At 39.3% G+C, this 19025-nt stretch overlaps 1 protein-coding gene across 3 annotated transcripts in view; it reads right to left on the bottom strand.

The window, feature by feature from the left end:
- Positions 1 to 669: 669 nt before the first annotated feature.
- The window catches only part of ATR (ATR checkpoint kinase), an 82119-nt gene continuing 63763 nt past the window's right edge, over positions 670 to 19025 (bottom strand). For 2 of the 3 annotated variants that reach the window (XM_073359783.1, XM_073359784.1), the window contains 8 exons: positions 18517 to 18717; positions 18004 to 18147; positions 13400 to 13550; positions 9282 to 9438; positions 8910 to 9063; positions 7644 to 7795; positions 4506 to 4611; positions 670 to 1185 (listed from right to left, as the gene is read on the bottom strand). In XM_073359783.1, the coding sequence (XP_073215884.1) occupies positions 1012 to 1185; positions 4506 to 4611; positions 7644 to 7795; positions 8910 to 9063; positions 9282 to 9438; positions 13400 to 13550; positions 18004 to 18147; positions 18517 to 18717 (1239 nt within the window). In that variant the 3' untranslated portion in view covers positions 670 to 1011. Of the gene's footprint in view, positions 1186 to 4505; positions 4612 to 7643; positions 7796 to 8909; positions 9064 to 9281; positions 9439 to 13399; positions 13551 to 18003; positions 18148 to 18516; positions 18718 to 19025 lie in introns of those variants that run through there. The other variant, XM_073359785.1, reaches the window with a different exon arrangement.

The following is a 19025-nucleotide window of genomic DNA, read 5'->3' as shown; positions in this document are numbered from 1 at the left end:
CTGCCTTGGGGACAATGATCTATGTGAGTCTCCCAAAACTGGTATGAAAATGTACAAATCCACGTGCCGTTCATCCTCCTTTCTCTTTAATGCTTGTACAAAACCAAACCTCACTCACCCTGGTTGAGTGGCGCTTGCCCATGCTAGGGAAACACAAAGGCCTAAGCCAGGGGTCGGCAACCTGCGGCATGCATGTCAAAGGCGGCATGCAAGCTGATTTTTAGTGGCACTCTGCTGCCAGCCAGGGTCTTGGCCACCGGCCCCCCTCAGCCTGCTGCTGGCCTAGGGTTGCATCCATCCAAAACTTCAGAAAAACCTCAGTGAGAATGAATATCTTGCAAAAAAGTTTCTAGTTTTGGAAAACCACTCTGAAATAGGTATATGAATACAACTACAGCTAAAAATCCCATTTCAACCATATTGATATAAAATTAATTTTATATACATTCTTTTTTTAATATCAATACTTGTCTTCTACAAAATAAATTAATTAGAAATAGAATAAGTTTGTCTCTCTCTCTAAAAATAAATAAATAAATAATATATATATTATATATATAAAAAATGTTTATAAAGCTAATTTAGACGCTGCTCGGATATGGGAGTATACATACACATTCATAAATATTGTATATTGAATATAAAGTATATAGGAAACACACACCTGCATCGTTGAGATGACTGTATATTCTGTTTAATAGTTCATGTATTGTATTCTGTATGTATAAAACAGTCTCCATAAATACAAATATCTATGTATAAATGTATGTATCTTCAAACTCATACAATGCAATGAGTGCATTTATATATGTATACAACATACACAGCATATGTACTACAACTATATAGTATATAATACATAGGCTGCATATTAAGTTGTAATGTAGATATGCACAAAATCAGAAATCAAGAAAAGTAGTAATTCTAGAAAATATTACAGTGACTAAAAGAATTCAACAACGTTTTCTTTAAAAAAAATATTACAGCAGCATAAGTTTTGAAGGCAGTATTTCACATATATGGGGCCCAGCCCATATACATCTGGCAGAGCAGGTTCTCATTGTTTGCTTCTTGAATAAGGTAATGAACATGCCCTTCAATAGACAAGGGCAATCCTTTTACCCGGTTCCTAGTCTTAATCACACCCTGTAGCCGCTGTTCTATGTCAAGGACATGAGTCTTGGCCTACAAACACGGAAAAAAGAAAACTTAAAATTCACATGTCCATACATTTGTCACATCTGTAACAGTTCCTGTTCTTCCAAATAAAGTTTTGGCCAATTACAGCATGTATTCCAGATCCCACATAAACAGATTTAATATCCAAATATCTGTGAACTTTTTCTCAAAATAGTTTGACGAAAATGAACAAAGTAAATCATTCTCAAGGACTGATTGCTTGTTGGGCAAGCTATAGCCTTAGCATTAATCTTACAGCTAGAACTTATCAAAGATTGAATAAGCTATTGCACAACCTCTTGAAACAGGTAGCAATGAAATGTGTTTTATTTGATATAAATCCTTTCGTTATCACAACATGTATATGGCTCAGTAACAAAGAGGCCAAGAGTCAACTGTACTTAAAAACGTTCAGACATATTACGTTCAGAAAAGCAATTTTTTACCAGACAATGGTGGGGTTATTGTTTTTTTTTACTGATTTTTCTGATGTGGGCCAGACTGTGTTTTCCTCTGATGTCAAAAAATGAGTCTGCAAGTTTGAACCAGACTTGAGCCAAATAAAGTATTTTGACTAATTCTCAACCATGAAAACAGGCAAAACACAACTATTATGCCAAAGAGGTCCCTTTCTTGGGTATCATCAGTTGTATCACCAACCAATGAGAATATACTCTCAACTTACACTAAAAGAAGCTATATATTCCTTAATAAGATCACTCATTCATTTATCTCATATATTGTATTACACACAAAAAAACTACATTAAAAGAACATCAAAAGACTGACTGCAAGGTCAAGCTCTTAAGTGTTAGGAAATGCCAGAATTAAAGTTAGCTGTACAAACTTACTTCAGTCCCCTTATACTAACGCAGCCCATTTATGATACAGACTTTAATTACATGCTTGATGCTGCTCACATACCCTTTCCCCCCCCCCCCCAACACGATCTCATTCAGTGCACATGACAGACCTGTTCTGAGGATGATGAATCAGGGTTCTGAAGTGAAAGAGATTGTTGTCTGTAGGGCCCCTGCCTCATTTGTTGCAGAAGTTAGAGGGTAGGCTGGTTTCAGCTTAAGGCATTTGAACACTGCTCTGGAGGACAGAATTCTACTATCCCTGTCTGTGCCACAGACTTTCTGTGTGATGCTAGCCAAGTCACTTAAACCAGATTTTTCACAGGTGATCATGAACTGTGTGTTTCTCATTTTCAGGGTGACTGACGTGAGCTATAGCTCATGAAAGCCTATGCTCAAATAAATTTGTTAGTCTCTAAGGAGCCACAAATACTCCTTTTCTTTTTGTCTTCTAGATACTACTTTTCTCTACTCTCTTCTCTCCTTTTAGCCCATGCCTTTCCTGTACTGCTTATAAATGTTGTCGCTGAACTATTGAACCTAGGTATTTGAACTTCTGTACCTTTGATGGTGGCTGACCCCCACAAACTCACAGTCCTGTTGTCTTCCTGCAAGATATCACTGAATCTACACACTGCAAGATATTGAATCTATACACCATACAGTTTTATTTCTGCTGATTTTCATACTATTTCTTTCAAGTACACACCTCCATCTTCTTCCACTTCCTCTTTGTTCTCCTGCACAAGCACTACATTATTTACAAAAAGCATGCACCAAGGTGCCAGTCTCTGGATGTTTTCTGTAAGTGATTCAAGCACTAACATGAATACAAAGGGGGTTAGTGCCATGTCTTGATGGACTCTGACTCTTACTGGAAACGGGTCAGTTTCTCCATATGGCCTTCAAACTGTAGTAACAGCATCCATGTATATGTCCTGGATGAGTCTGATACATGAAGACTTATCCGTTTCATTCTTATACAGATGACTTATCTCGAAATGTGGCATAAGCCTTCTCAACATCAATGAATACTATGTGCAGGGTTTTTCTTTTTTCTCTCTATATTTTTCCACAAACAATCTTAATGCAACATAGTATCCACTGTTGACTTGCCTGCCACAACTCCAAACTGACTGTCACAGATTTTACTTCTCTTCATAATCTCTTATCAATAACTTTGTGCAGAAAATATGTAATTTCAGAAATTAGCTAGAGACCCTTCTAAATTAGCTGTACAAATTAGCAGGGCATATTTCCCAAAAATATGAAGTCAGTTCAACAGACCCTGATAGTAGCAACATGCCTACAGATAATTCACAGATTTCGGAAAAGGGCAGCAGTTTAAACTCACACTGCCTACGTGTAGCTCAGGCTCAGTTACCACAAATTATCTCTTTGAGCCACCCAGCTACTGTGACAATAAGATGTCTGGTAACCTTCTTGCCATAGTCTTGCTACTTATGGACATTTCAATCTCTTTTGGCCCATAGCTCTCTAGAAAGGTAATATCTTCCTTTAATAAGATTTTTAATATTGCTCCCTCAAAGGGCAGTGCTTTAGGTGAGATAAATGTCAAGTGACTGAGATCAGTTGAGGAACAATTAGAGCCGTAGTTTGAGCCCTACACGTGCAGTGTGCGTGCATGCACATACATACACACGCCCCTGATTTTGTAAAATGCTGGGGTTTTGTTGGGGGTGGGGAGGACCATATCTTGGAATCTCTTGCTTATATTATCCAAATTTAGATCATGAACTCTAGCCAGCATCCCCATGAGGCACAGAAATTTTCAAGACAATCCATGTAAGCGTGTGAATTTTATAGTACTTAGAAGAGTGGACCTTTAAACAGACAATGCTGCTCAACCATAACTATTGCAGAGCTGGCGCTCCCTAATAATGTTCTTTTAATGTAGTTTTATATGTGTAACTTACTAGGTTGTTAAAAGAGCAAGAGACTCCATTCCAGACTCAGAGCAAGAGAGTGGGTTCCATTCCACATTCTGAAGGGGACTGTGCTCTAGTGGGTTAAGATACACTGATGGTAGAAACAGTGGAATCCATAACACAGACAGGGCTCAAGTGGTATCATCACCATGTCATCTAGTAGCTTTGGATAACATGTTGGTAAAAATGCATGAGCCCTCTTTACACTACAGCTTCCATGGCAGGTGGAACTGCAATTATAGGTCCTAATTTTACCAGTATAGACACTGCGTTAGAGAATGATGCTAAAAAGGTACAGTAGGTCTCATGAAGGTTTTTATTGAAATATCAGTCTCATATTTTAAGGATTAAACAATAGCAAAGAGATCATGAATAAAAAACAGCTACAACAGGTTTAGAAGAAAAAACCCAGGAAAGTAAAGCTTTGCATAAATTAGACCAAAACAATTGATGATACTGTGAAATATAAAATAATGAAATGTTAGTTCTAGAGTAGATCAAACTTCTTGCAACTGACCTTTTCATTGACAACTTCACCAGTTTCATTCACCTGTGCTTTTGTATGACCTTTCACTGGTTTACTCCACTCTACAAGGGGATCATGGATAAAAGTCTTCAAGACACTAAAAACATACAAACAAAAAAAGTGTTCATTGTGTGGGAAATGATTAGTTATAAACTTCTTTTGACCATGACACATTAAATAGAATCTTTTGACTACTAACTTTAATTTTTAAAACGCAAGACAGACACTCTGTTTGCTAAAATAAAACATTACTGCTTAATATTAATAATTAATAACCTGTTTCAGAGTAACAGCCGCGGTAGTCTGTATTCGCAAAAAGAAAAGGAGTACTTGTGGCACCTTAGAGACTAACCAATTTATTTGAACATAAGCTTTCGTGTAGCTCACGAAAGCTTACGCTCAAATAAATTGGTTAGTCTCTAAGGTGCCACAAGTACTCCTTTTTAATTAATAACCTATAATTTTTTATTTCCTAAAGGAAGGAAAAATATTAGCGAAGACCCTCCTTTTATTTTAAAGAGTCTATTTCCTTTACAGTTCTCTCTACAGTATCACTACTGGTAATTTCATAAATGTTAGCTTTGTCCATGACTGCAGTTATAAACAACACAACTATTCTTTTGAATCAGATCTTGTATCCTCTAACAGCAGCTTTTGCAATTAAAATAACAGAGCATACCTTTCAGAAGGCAGTAAAAATAATGGTTTTATTACTCATCCGGATAGATTTGTGGAACAGTAATGTAACTGACAGCCCTCAGAACATGAGCTATCTTCCATGTTTCTCTGAGTAAAGCTCTTAAGTTTGTTCTCAAGTTAATGCAAAACTAGTCAGTGTAAGCAATTTTGCTACCAACAGTCTAGTGAAATATGTAGCAAGTGTGTGGCAACTCCAGGAAGTAAAAGCAGATTATAGAACATCCAATTTAAGCATGAATCCTCGACAGATTCCTAGTCTGTACTACAATTAATCCATCATGATCTAAGTATTGGCAGGCCAAATGCTCAGAAATGGGATACAAGCACAAAGGAATAAAGACACTCTATGCCTGTCATCACTACTGAGCATCACTGATTCAGCTCACAATGGATCAAATTCTGGTACCCTTAACCAAACAAAACTTACATTTATTTAATGGACATTTTGTATAATGAAGGACTCCACAGTTTGACAACAAGTGATTATTGCCAATTCAATGAGAAATGCTACTCTTCATAGCTCCCCAAAAATTCTTTCAATAAGGTTACTTTTATCTGTTGCTAGCTTTAAAAAACACATGAAACTCTTTGACAATGTTTTCTAGAGAAAAATTAAATGATTCTTTTAACATGCAACAATACCACCACAAACAAAATTAACATTTGTTAAACAGAACTGAAGAAAACCTGTCAACAAATCAATGGTCTCCATTTATCCCCTATGCCTGGACTTCAGTTTGAAAAAATGTGGGAGTCAGCATTCAGCCAAATTTTTATGCCACTTGTGATAGAGGTGCACACTGTGCATACAGAGCTGAGGCTGGGAAGGAGGATCATCTCTCTCCGGCAGCCGCAGCTGGGCAAAGTCGCCTCTTTCTCTGGCTGCCGCAGTCCTGTACATCCCAAATTCCCACTGCCCCCTCCCACCTACCCCCTATTCCCCCCAAGGCCACCACCTCACCTTACATGTGTGTCTTCTCCAGGGTTCAGGCACCTAATTAGTGGAGCCATGCCTGTGTGGCTCCACTAATTAGGTGGGTGGCCCTTCATTCTCTCGTGTACGGCTGCCCAGGTGCGCACCTTAGAGGGAACTATCCGTGGATCACCAGTGGTCCGCAGACCACAGTTTGAGAACCTCTGATTTAAATGAACTGTAAAAATGGGGTATCTCTGTATTCATCTCTCTTTGAAATGTATACCAAATAATCTGTGAATGGTGGAGGAACAAGCAAATTGGCTTATGTTAATTCTATAGCTAAGTACCGGTGATGGACCTCCTTCAAAGTCATGCTAATTACCTTTTGAACTCCCAACTTGTCACAAGACATGAAATTGTACAAAAGATCCTTTGGTCCTGATTCTGTCATCTCAGATCTGCTTAGGCTTCATCAAGGGAAGTTTGAGTCACAAAACTGAGGTCCCAGTTATACTGGTACACCCCGAATACAATATTTGGACATTGTACTATAACCTATGAACTATTTCTGAAAGAACTCTTTGCTACTACAAAGCTCACCATCTATGCTATGAATCTGAACCTCAATGAATTGAGCTCTCTCTCTCGCTATACACATATTTATCTTTTAACCATACTCTCTCTCTCTGTAGATTTTAATACATTTTAGTTTAGTTAATAAGAATTGGCTGTAGCATGTATTTGGGTAAGATCTGAAACATTCATTAACCTGGGAGGTAATGTGTCCGATCCTTTGGGATTGGCAGAACCTTTTCTTTTATATGATGAAATAAGATTTACAGAAATTTTCATCATATTTGACGTGGGTAAGTGGATGGAGGCCTGAGGCTGGATCACTTTAAGGGAATTGTGTTGTTTGGACTTCTAAGTAACCAGTAAGGTAATAAAGAAGCTGTTTTATGCTGGCTTGGTAAACCTAAGTTGTGGAATATCCATCAGCTTTACGGGGATTGTCTGCCCCATTCTTTGCAATTCACCCTAATTGAGTGATCATAGCTGGCCCCCATTGGGACCCTAGTCACAGCTTTCTCAAACAGGCAGCCAAGGATTCCCCCAGTACCTGAGAAGAGCAATGCAGCGGAGGATCTAGCTCAAAAGAACTAAACAGAAGAGGGTTAAAGCAGAGACAATTTGAGGTAAATAAAAGATAAGCAAAGTTATATTTTGAGAACAACCAGAAATTTAGTATAAGACGGTAAAACTACTATCCACAGTAAACCTTGGTACTTTTTCTTATTACTAGTTAGAAAGTAACTCTACAGTTAACAAAATGTGTTGACTAGCTATACTGTTTTATACACAAAGTGCATGTCAGACTCAATCTGTGCTACTGGAAGAGGATTTTTTTCTCTCCCCAAAAGAACTGGCTCAGGGACCAGCAGTTAACATTTTAAGTTTATATCATAAACTAGATAATTTTATTATTAAAACGTCAAATACTGATTGTTATGTACCTCATTAGAGGTTCTCTTTGATCACGCATTAGCCTCATTGTGACTTCACAAGCTCTTCGGAAGAGACCTTCTGTCCCCATTGGACCCATTCCATTGACCATATTATGAGTGAGGCGAAAAGGTACAATTTCTGGAACTTCAAAAGTTTCCCCCTGCAAATTAATAAAAAGTTAATTAAATGTGAAGTTCACTTCAGAACACTTTTTCTGATTTATTATTTCTATAAAGTTTCTTTTCCAAATTGTATGTCAGTCCACTGCAGGCCAAACAACTAACTTATCTTGCCTAACTATTACCATTAGAGTATACCAAATTCAGGTAATGCTGGCATAGATTTGAATTGGTTTATGTCAGCATTGCTTCTGGAGGTCTCATCTTAGCTAGCAGACATTTGGCCATATCACAAGTCCATCTTACCATTTAGGAAAATTTGGCATGAGCAAAGGATTGACGATAGATATGGGATATAGAATAATAAAGGTGACAAAGACTAGGAGTTTGGTGAAAGGCTGATGAGAACTACCTAAAATTCTTTAATGTTTTCTGTTTTAAATCATACATTGGCTTTCAAGATTTCAATTTTATCTTTGTTCCACTACTTCAGGCAAGTTCTGATGATAGTTTTAAAATTCTCATTATTCTCATAATTTAAAGATACTTAGTCAAAACATTTTGTTTGTTTTAAAAACAAGGTCGAATAGGACCAACAAGGACAAATGTTTGGCACTGAAGATGTAACAGGGGAACTAGTTGAACAGGACCCATATTACATATTTCTGAATTAAACCAAACACCAACTAAATCTTCCAATAGAAATACCAAAAACCCACTCTGGCCACAGTTAAAAAGAAAATGCCACTTTCTTCCACAGCAAATTCTCTTTTGAGTGACTGATGTACAAAACTACATTATCCACAACAAAAGTGAAAAAAAGAAAGACTAATTAGAATGTTTTGTAAACATCGAGTAAGTACTCTCACATTTTAGTGCATCCAAAGAAAGCTCACGTGATGTTGCCTGAACAAAAGACTGCTTTAATTATCAAGGCGTACAGGACAATAATGCCTTTGTGTAAGATTTTTTCCCCACTGATATATAGGTTTATATATTCTAAAACTTCTGAATAAGAACACAATGGTATATGAATATCTTGGTAGATATTCAGAGTCTCAAAGTGAAAGAAATACTGAAAAAGCAGGAGAGATTTGTGGATTTTGAACTTTCAAGTGTTTAAAAAATAAGCAAGATCAGCAAGACATTTCCTACCTTGTTGAACAAACAGTTGAAGTCCACATGCACACATTCACCAGTCAAAGAATCAAAAAGAATATTTTCACCATGGCGGTCTCCCAAACCCAGTATGTAACCAACCATTGACATCACTGCTGTGGAACGACAATAGGCTGATCTGCTACTGTACCTACAGAAAATAAGGATCCAATGTAAAATCCTAGGATCACTTGCCCTTGCACAACCTTTTAGACAATGTAGAGCTTTTGAATAGCTTTTGTGCTCTATGTGAAAAGCTCCAGTCTTATTTTGTTTAGTACATACTTCATTTTCTATCTGCTTTATCTTCATTTACATTTTGTGAAAATAAACTAGTGTCATTAAACTACCATGATCACAGCAACTGACCATAAAGTAGGATCAGGGAATGTTCTCAGAAACCATTCATAAAAAATAGGAGGATGTCGGGGCAGAAGAGTTTCTTTGAACATTTTCAGCTTTTCAGTTAAAGGTGCTGACTTTGGAAGCATGTGTTGACGTAGCTCCTTTCCAGTCATATAGACTCCTGTAAAAGATTTCAATCAGATGTAACAAACCAAGTCTTATATATGGTGTCCCCCCCACTACTATTTAGAGTTCATCAAGTGTAGCCTAAAATACCAAAATTAGAACAGGTTTTACTATTTTAATTAAATTAATATTAAAAAAGTATTGGCAACTCAGGAAAAAAGGCAGTCATGCAAGCACATTACAAATTCAGATCTTGGCTGAGCCAGGTTACATGAAGTAAACAAATTGCCTTCCACTATAAAATCCCTATGATCCATTAATCATGCCAGTTGACACATGTGAAAGACAAAGCCTCTATTGTCATCTGCAGCTCAAAAAATTTTGAGTGCTGTGTGGTTGATCCAGATGAAGTACAAAAAAAGTAGGGCTGTCAAGTGATTAAAAAAATTTATCGCGATTAATCTTGCGATTAAAAAAAATTAACAGCGCAATTAATTGCGCTGTTAAACAACAATAGAATACTATTTATTTTAAATATTTTTGGATGTTTGCTACATTTTCAAATATATTACTTCAATTACAACACAGAATACAAAGGTACAGCACTCACTGTATTTTTATATTTATTTTTTATTACAAATATTTACACTGTAAAAAACAAAATAATTGTATTTTTCAATTCACCTCATAGAAGTACTGTAGTGCAGGGGTGGGCAAACTTTTTGGCCCAAGGGCCACATCTCGGTATGGAAATTGTATGGCGGGCCATGAATGCTCACGAAATTGGGGGTTGGGGTGCGGGAGGGGATGAGGGCTCCAGCTGGGGGTGCGGGCTCTGGGGTGGGGCCAGAAATGAGGAGTTCAGGGTGCGGGAGGGGGCTCTGGGCTGGGGCAGGGTGTTGGGATTCAGGGGGATGAGGACTCCAGCTGGGGGTACGGGCTCTGGGGTAGGGCTGGAGATGAGGGGTTGGGGGTGCAGGAGGGTGCTCTGGGCTGGGACCAAGAGGTTCGGAGGGCGGGAGGGGGATCAGGGCTGGGGCAGGGGGTTGGGGCACAGGAGCAGTCAGCGGTGCAGGCTCCAGGCGGCACTTACCTCAAGCAGCTCCCAGAAGCAGCAACATATCCCCGCTCCAGCTCCTACGCAGAGGCACAGCCAGGGGCCTTGGCATGCTGTCCCATCTGCAGGCGCTGCCCCTACAGCTCCCATTGGCCATGGTTCCAATGGGAGCTGTGGGGGCAGCGCTTAGGGTGGGGATGGCGTGTGGAGCCCCCTGGCTGCCCCTATGCGTAGAGTGGGGCAAGCCCCCAGCTGGAGTGCCAGAGCCAGGGAAGCCCCACCCTCCGCTCCCTGGTGGGAGTTTGAGGGCCAGATTAAAACATCTGAAGGGCCGGATATGGCTCCCAGGCCATAGTTTGCCCACCCCTGCTGTAGTGCAATCTCTTTATCATGAAAGTTGAATTTACAAATGTAGAATTATGTTAAACATGAAAGCATGTCCTGTGGAATGGTGGCCGAAGCATGGAAAGGGCATACGGATGTTTAGCATATCTGGCATGCAAATACCTTGCAATGCTGGCTACAAAAGTGCCATGTGAACGCCTGTTCTCAGGTGACATTGTAAATAAGAAGTAGACAGTGGTATCTCCCGTCAGTGTAAACAAACTTGTTTGTCTTAGCGATTGGCAGAATAAGAAGTAGGACTGAGTTGACCTGTAGGCTCTAAAGTTTCACACTGTTTTGTTTTTGAGTGCAGTTATGTAACCAAAAAAAAAAATCTGCATTTGTAAGTTACACTTTCACAATGAAGAGATTGCACTTCAGTACTTGTATGAGGTGAACTGAAAAATACTATTTCTTTTGTTCATTATTTTTACAGTGTATATATTTGTAATCAAAAATAATATAAAGTGAGCACTGTGCACTTTGTATTCTGTGTTGTAATTGAAACCGATATTGAAAATGTAAAACAAAAATCCAAAAATATTTAATAAATTTCAATTGGAATTCTATTGTTATAAGTGTGATTAATTGTGATTAACTTTTTTAATCGTGATTAATTGTTTTGAGTTAATCGTGTGAGTTAACTGTGATTAACTGACAGCCCTAAAAAAAGTTTTTCCAACGGTCAACTTTGATTTTATTATGCTGCTCAATGTAAAGTTAAGTTTGTTGAAAAGCAAAGGATTCTGACTTTTCACTGGAAAGTCATTGTGGCAGTTAATTTGATAAATGATAAAAATGATTAAGATTAAAAACAAGCATCATAAAAATGACAGGCAAAAAATAAGAATGGACATAAAACCTAAGACAAAATAAAAGCCAAGTTGCTTATTTTGTTGCTTAGTACTGTACACATATTCCTTTTAATGACAACCAGCTTCAGCAGCAGTACTAGTGACATAAGAATGGATTAAGAAGATTAAATTCTCAGCACTAAAAGAAAGCCACATAAGGTTTATCTTTGTGATGCCCTGAAAAACATTAATAGCAAGTTTAGATATTCTTGCATTTATGAGTACAACAAAAAATCTGCCAATGGTGTGCTGGTAATGGCTAAATACAATCTGCTGCATCTTCCCAGCATTCAGGACAGGATAAAGAAATTTCTTACAAGATAATTTTCTTCCTGCTAGAAGCTTCTCTCCTCATTCATAACAAATGGGAAATTCCTTCTGGGGGCTTCAGTTGAAGGACAGGGTTTAGTCCTGGAGCCTCTAGCAACAACATTGGAACATCTCCAAAGTCCACAGATGGGAGCAATTACCCATTTGTTATGAATTAGAAGAGAAGATGGGCAGCAGAATGAAATTATCACACCTTCTACAGCTCAGTTTTGTCTAGAAGTTTGGGGTCTGATCACTTGCTTTCTGTCTCATTTACTGAGAGCTACAATCGCATCTAAACAAAGGCAGCATAAATCAGCCACATAACTCTCAGATTGAGAGGTACTGTACAGCCTAGTAAGATAATGCATCACTGAGCTCATTTTTGCCTAAAATTTATAAATCTAAAAGATTTTCTATAAGCTTGTCATGGGGTGTATCAGCCCTGAACTAGTACAGCAGGGGTTAACCCTTCTATTTTAATCTGGAGGCCATACACCCCCGGCTCTGCTGGGCATGCTCCAGCTGGAAGCAGGATATAAAAGCCAGCAGAGCAGCTCAGTCTGGGCTGACCTCCATGGGGAAGGAGGTGTGTTGCTAGCTCCTGAGGGAGGACCACCTGCACTCCAAGACATGGAGGCCAGCCAGTCAGATGTGGACCCCGACACACCAGCATGGGACGTTGCACAGAGGGGAGACACCGGAGAATCCCTGAGACAGAGAACCCCAGAGACTTGGGTAGGAAGTAACCCAGGAAAGTTTGGCAGGGAAACAGTTACAGAACCGGACTAAGGCTTGGCATGTTTCGGTTGGAGCCCCGCCAAGCTGGTGGTGGGCAACCCTGCCACCGATAGGGCCCTGCGTTGGGACCCCGTGGAGAGGGTAAGCCCAGGTCCCCCTATCCTGGCCCCCACCCACCTGGGGTGGTGGTCCCACTCACCAGTATTACGGACTCTGGCCCTAGGCCACACTGCCCTGAGAGAGACAGAGGGCCGATTCACCGACTCTGGCCATTGGGCTGCACTGCCCAAATAATAAGGGTGGTAGTATGGACTCTGACTGCTAGGCCGCACTGCCCTGACAGCAAGGAGCTGAAGTATTAACTCTGGCTATTGGGCCACGCTGACCTGGAAGAAAGGGCTGTATTACGGACTCTGGACACTAGGCCACACTGCCCTGAGAGTAAGGGTCGTATTAAGGACTAAGGCCACGAAGCTGCGCTGCCCTGAGACGAGGGACAGCCCTTCCAACTAGACAGTGGGGCTGTGACGCACCTCTCACCCGCCCCTGCCCCCCTGGAGTGACAGGGTGTATCAGCCCTGCGACAACAACATATGTATCTCTACTTTATTTCATCTCCTTGCTCTTTGTCTGCCCCCCTCACATGAATTTTTATATACAAGATTTTTTACCCTTCTCCTTGTACAGTTTGATCAGGATATTTCTTAGGCCAGCCGTGTTGTTCACCCATTCAATTATCCCACATTCATCATTTAGTGGAATAACTGCATAGGTTCGAATATGGAGTTCTCGCCTACGTGACTCAGCATCCTTTCTTAAGCACTATTTATAAAACAAAATAAATAACGTTACCAAATATCACCACAAACACAAGATCAAAATAAACTGATAACTTTAACCTCTTTATCCTGCTGGGGTGGGAACCCCAGTTATTAGGAAGAGCAAGGTAATAATAATGGGGGATTTGAGTATTAGAAATATAGATAGTTGTGTTTCTGATGACCAGGAGAATCACATGGTAAATTGCATGCTGGATACAAAGGTTGTAGATCTCATGAGACAACTAGACAGACTTATGTGCAATGCTGGGCACGAGCCAGTGGTCCTGGTACATTTAGTTATCAACTACATAGGAAAAGGTAGGAGAGAGGTCCCAGAGGCCAAATTTAGGCTGCTAGTAAGAGATTAAAGCGCAAGACCTCCAAGGTAGCATTCTCTGCAATGCTTCCTGTTCCATCCACAAGGCCAGAAAGACAAGCAGAACTACATGGTCTCAATGTGTGGATGAGACGATGGGGTAGGGAGGAGGGTTTTAGATTTACTAGGAACTGGGGAACCTTTTGGGAAAGGAGCAGCTTATACAGGAAGGATGGGCTCCACCTCAATCAAAATGGAACCAGACTGCTGGCATATAAAATTAAAAAGGTTATAGAGGATTTTTTAAAATAAGGGCTGGGGGAAAGCTGACACGTGTGGAGAAGCATATGGTTTGGGAGGAGACATCCCTTAGGGATGAATTTATTAAAAGGGGAACTCTATATCCTAGTAAAAAGGATAGGAAAGAAATTGGTAAAGTACAGGTAGGAGCTAGTGAGGAACAGTCAAACATAAAAGAGTCCCATTTAAATATAACACATGAAGGCAAGCAACTGAATATTGACAAAAACGTACAAGTGCCTATATACAAAAAGTCTAAATACTAAGATGGTGAAGTAGGGTGCCTGGAATTAAATGAGGATATTGATATAGTAGGCATCACAGAAACTTGGTACAACGAGGATTATCATCAATGGAACTCGGTAATATCAGGATACAAAATATATAGGAATGACAGAGTAGGCTACGCTGGTGGGGGAATGGCACTATATGGGAAAGAAAGCGTAGAATCAAATAAAGTAAAAATCGTAAATGAATCAAATTGTACCACAGAATCTCAATGGATAGAAATTCCATGCTTGAACAATAAGAGTATAGCAGTAGGAATATATTACCAAACACTTGACCGAGATGGTGACAGTGACTGTGAAATGCTCTGGAAGAGTAGAGAGGTTACAAAAACAGAAAACACAATAATAATGGATGATTTCAACTATCCTCATATTGAAGGTCATCTCAGGGATACAGAGATAAAATTTCTGGACAATGTAAATGCCTGGTTCTTGGAGCAGCTTGTCCTGGAACTCACAAGAGGAAAGGCAATTCTTGATTTAGTCCTAAGTGGAGCACAGGATCTGGTCTAGGAGTAGGCAATTGAACTTTTTAGCGATAGTGTCCGTAATATAATTAAATTTAAACATCTGGGGGGGGGTGTGGAAAGAGAGATAGTGTCCGTAATATAATTAAATTTAAACATCTGGGGGGGGGGGTGTGGAAAGAGATTTGCCAAAGAAATTACCACAGTAGCATTTAGCTTCAGAAAGGGGAACTATACAAAAATGAGGAAGCCAGTTAAATGGAAATAAAAAGGAATAGTAACAAGGGTGAAATGCCTGCAAATGGCATGCAGATTACTTAAAAACACTGTAACAGAGGCTCAAACTAAATGCATACCCCAAATAAATAAAAACCCAAAAAGCAGTAAGACAAAAAATGCCACCATAGCTAATCAGCAGAGTAAAAAAGGTGGTTAGAGGCAAAAAGGTATTCTTTAAAAATCAAGAATCAAATCCTACTGAGGAAAATAGAAAGGAACATGATCCTGGAAAGTCAAGTGTAAAAGTATTAAGAGGCAGGCCAAGAAAGAATTTGAAAAGAAAAATTTTAAGTGCATCAGAAGCAGGAAGCCGGCAAATCAGTCAGTGGGGCTACTAGGACAGTTGAGGTGCTAAAGGAGCACTGAAGGACGACAAGGCCATTGCAGTGAAGCTAAATTAATTCTTTGCATTGGTCTTCATTGCAGATGATGTGGGGAAGATTCCCACTCCTGAGCCATTCTTTATAGTTGACAAATCTGAGGAACTGTCCCAGAGCGACGTGTCAATAGAGAAGGTTTTAGAACAAACTGATAAACTAAACAGTAATAAGTCACCAGGACCACATTCACCCAAGAGTTCAGAAGAAACTATTGCAGAACTAGTAACTATGGTATGTAACCTATCCCTTAAAATCAGCCTCTGTACCAGATGACTGGAGGATAGCTAAGGTAATATGATTTATTTAAAAAGACTCCAGAGGCAAAACTGGCAATTACAGGTCAGTAAAGCCTAACTTCAGTACCAGGCAAACTGGTTGAAACTATAGTAAAAAACAGAATTATCAGAAACAAACACGATCTGCTGGGGAAGAGTCTCCCTTTGTAAAAGAAAATCATGCCTCACCAATCTATTAGAATTCTTTGAGGGCGACAACAAACATGTGTAACAGGGTGATCCAGCTGATATAGTGTACATGGGTTTTAAGAAAGCCTTTGACAATATCCCTTACCAATGGCTCTTAAGCAAACTAAGGGCTTGTCTACCTTGGCACTTTACAGAGCTGCAACTTTCTCGCTCAGGGATGTGAAAAAACACCCCGCTGAGCTCAGCAAGTTTCAGCACTGTAAAGCATCAGTGTAGACAGTGCACCAGCGCTGGGAGCCGCACTCCCAGTGCTGGTAGCTATGCCCCTTGTAGAGGTGTTTTTTTTAGAGCGCTGGGAGAGCTTTCTTCCAGTGCTCTGCCACGACTACAGAAACCACATTAAAGCGCTGCTGGGGCAACGCTTTAGCATTGCCAACGTAGACTAGCCCTAAGCAGTCATAGGACAAGAGGGAAAGTCCTCTCATCGATCAGCAACTGGTTGAAAGATAGGAAACAAAGGGTAGGAATAAATAGTTTTCAGAATGGAGAGTGATAAAGAGTGGGGTCTCTCAGCAATCTGTACTGGGACGATTGCTGTTCAACATATTCAGAAACTATCTGGAAAACAGGGTGAACACTGAGATGGCAAAATATGCAGACTATACAGTACTAAATTACTCAAGATAGTTAAATCCAAAACAGAATGCAAAGAGTTTCAAAAGGATCTCACAAAACTGGTTAACTGGGCAACAAAATGGCAGATGAAACTCAGTGCTGATAAGTGAAAATTAATGGACATCGGTAAACATAATCCTAACTATACATACAAAATGATGGGGTCTACATTAGTTGTTACCACTCAAGGAAGATATCTTGGAGTCATTGTGGATAGATCTTTGAAAATATCTATTCAATGTGCAGCAGTAGTCAAAAAGCTAACAAAATGTTAGGAACTATTAGGAAAGGGATAGATAATAAAAGAGACAATATCATAACATCGCTATATAGATCCATGGTATGTCCACACCTTGAATACTGCATGCAGTTCTGGTCACTCCATTTCAAAAAAGATACATTAGAATTGGAAAAAGTCCAGAGAAAGGCAACAAAAATTATTAGGCATATAGAACAGCTTCCATATGAAGAAATACTAAAAAGCCTGGGGCTGTTCGTCTTAGACGACTAAGGGGGGATATGATAAGAGGTCTATAAAATTGTGAATGGCCTGGAGAAAGCAAACAGGAAATTTATCCTTTCACATAACACAAGAATTAGGGGTCACCCGATTAAATTGATAGGCAAACAAAAATTAAAACAAACAAAAGGTAGTACTTTCTCACAGGACACATGGTGAACATGTATAACTCATTGGCAGGGGATGTTGAGAAGGCCGAAGTATAATTGGATTCAAAAGAGAATTAGATAAGTGCATGGAGGATGGTCCATCAATGGCTATTAGCCAAGATGGTCAAGGATGCAACCCCATGCTCCGGATGTCCCTAAACCTCTGACTGTCAGAATCTGGGCTTAGACAACAGGGGGTGGTCACTCAAAATTGCTCTCTTCTGTTCATTCCCTCTGAAGTATCTGGCACTGTTCACTGTCAGTAGATAGGGCAGTGGGCTAGATGGACGATTGGTCTGACCCAATATGGCCACTCTTATGTCCACATCTAAATTTCCCCCACCATAATCTAGGGTTTTAAATTCTGAAATTCCACACTTGCAGTAAATCAAAAGTAAACAGAATTCTTACATCTCCTCCCTACTTGCCCTAGGGAAAAAAAAGAGATTTTACAATAAAGATCACTGGCTGAATAAACCCTTTAAATAGAATGTCTGGGTTAGTTAGTAGGTTAGTGTTCCAGAGCCACTACCATTTTCCCATAAAGATTTCTTTTTCAAGGATATAGGGAGTCAAATACTTTCATAAGTTGATTACTTCATCATTTTTCTAGTCAACAGCCATAGGGAAGATTTTCAAAATCATCTTCAAACCTTATTAATCAAGGAATTAAACTCCATGAGTCGGCAGTCTTTTCTTAGGTCATCTTTTGGTTTACACATCATAATATAGGCTTTTCCATCTGAACCTTTTAAAGTAATCTTTTTTGGTTTTTGAAGAGATGCAAGGATTTCCACCTAAAGGAAAAATGGAAGTAGTCATTAAATCTTGTGGTTATTCTTCAAAAAAAACCTCGGGAATCTTAACAGCCACATTTGTGCTAGCACTTCCTATTTTAGTTAGTTTACAACTCATTTGACCCTAGCCAAAACTTGATCTTAGTACCAGTGCCCCTCTTTCAGGTTGTAGTACCAAAAAGCTAGCCATCAAGCTGCTCCTCAGTGCTTCTTTTAATTAGTATGCACTCTTATTTGAACAGTAAATATAATTATTAAGAAACCTCTCATCATTTCCCCCACCTCACTTTTAGCTAATGAAGCAGAAAAGTAAACTTAGCTGCAATTTATTAAAATGACATCTAAACTATGAGCAGAGAAGAAGTTTACCGTATCATCAAAGCCCGCAATGTAGGCCCAGCGTCCAGGAAAAGGGTCATGGTTAGAATGTGTGCCAGGAATCGATGGAAGAGTGGGTATCATTACAGACTGTAAAGGAATGAGGATCTCACTAAATGTCTGCTCTTCTACTAGCTTTTTAAGTGTTTTGAAATGAACACTCATGCTTAATGTTGAGTTGTTCCCATCAACCTAAAATAAATAAAAATCAATCAATCAAGAAACATTTTGCTTAAAATACAGAATAAGTCCTCATAATAATATCACTGTCTCTCTCTTCCAGTTATGGAATACTCTTCACCAAACAATGAAAAAAATATATCATGTTTCAAGAGTTCTATTTGTGCTAAAAAGTGGTCCATTAGAATAGAGTATATTAACTTCTATGTCTCTATATTTTAGTTCTTCTCCCACTTAGTTTCATTAAATGCAGTTGCTGAATTTTATCCCAGTTAACTATTTCAGGGGTTCACCACTAACACTACAGACAGCCTACTTTT

Source organism: Lepidochelys kempii, chromosome 9 (assembly GCF_965140265.1).
Source record: "Lepidochelys kempii isolate rLepKem1 chromosome 9, rLepKem1.hap2, whole genome shotgun sequence".
In the NCBI taxonomy this organism is placed as follows: Eukaryota; Metazoa; Chordata; order Testudines; family Cheloniidae; genus Lepidochelys; species Lepidochelys kempii.
The sequence above is the reverse complement of the archived record's forward strand: the minus strand, read 5'-3'. Positions and strand labels throughout refer to the sequence as shown.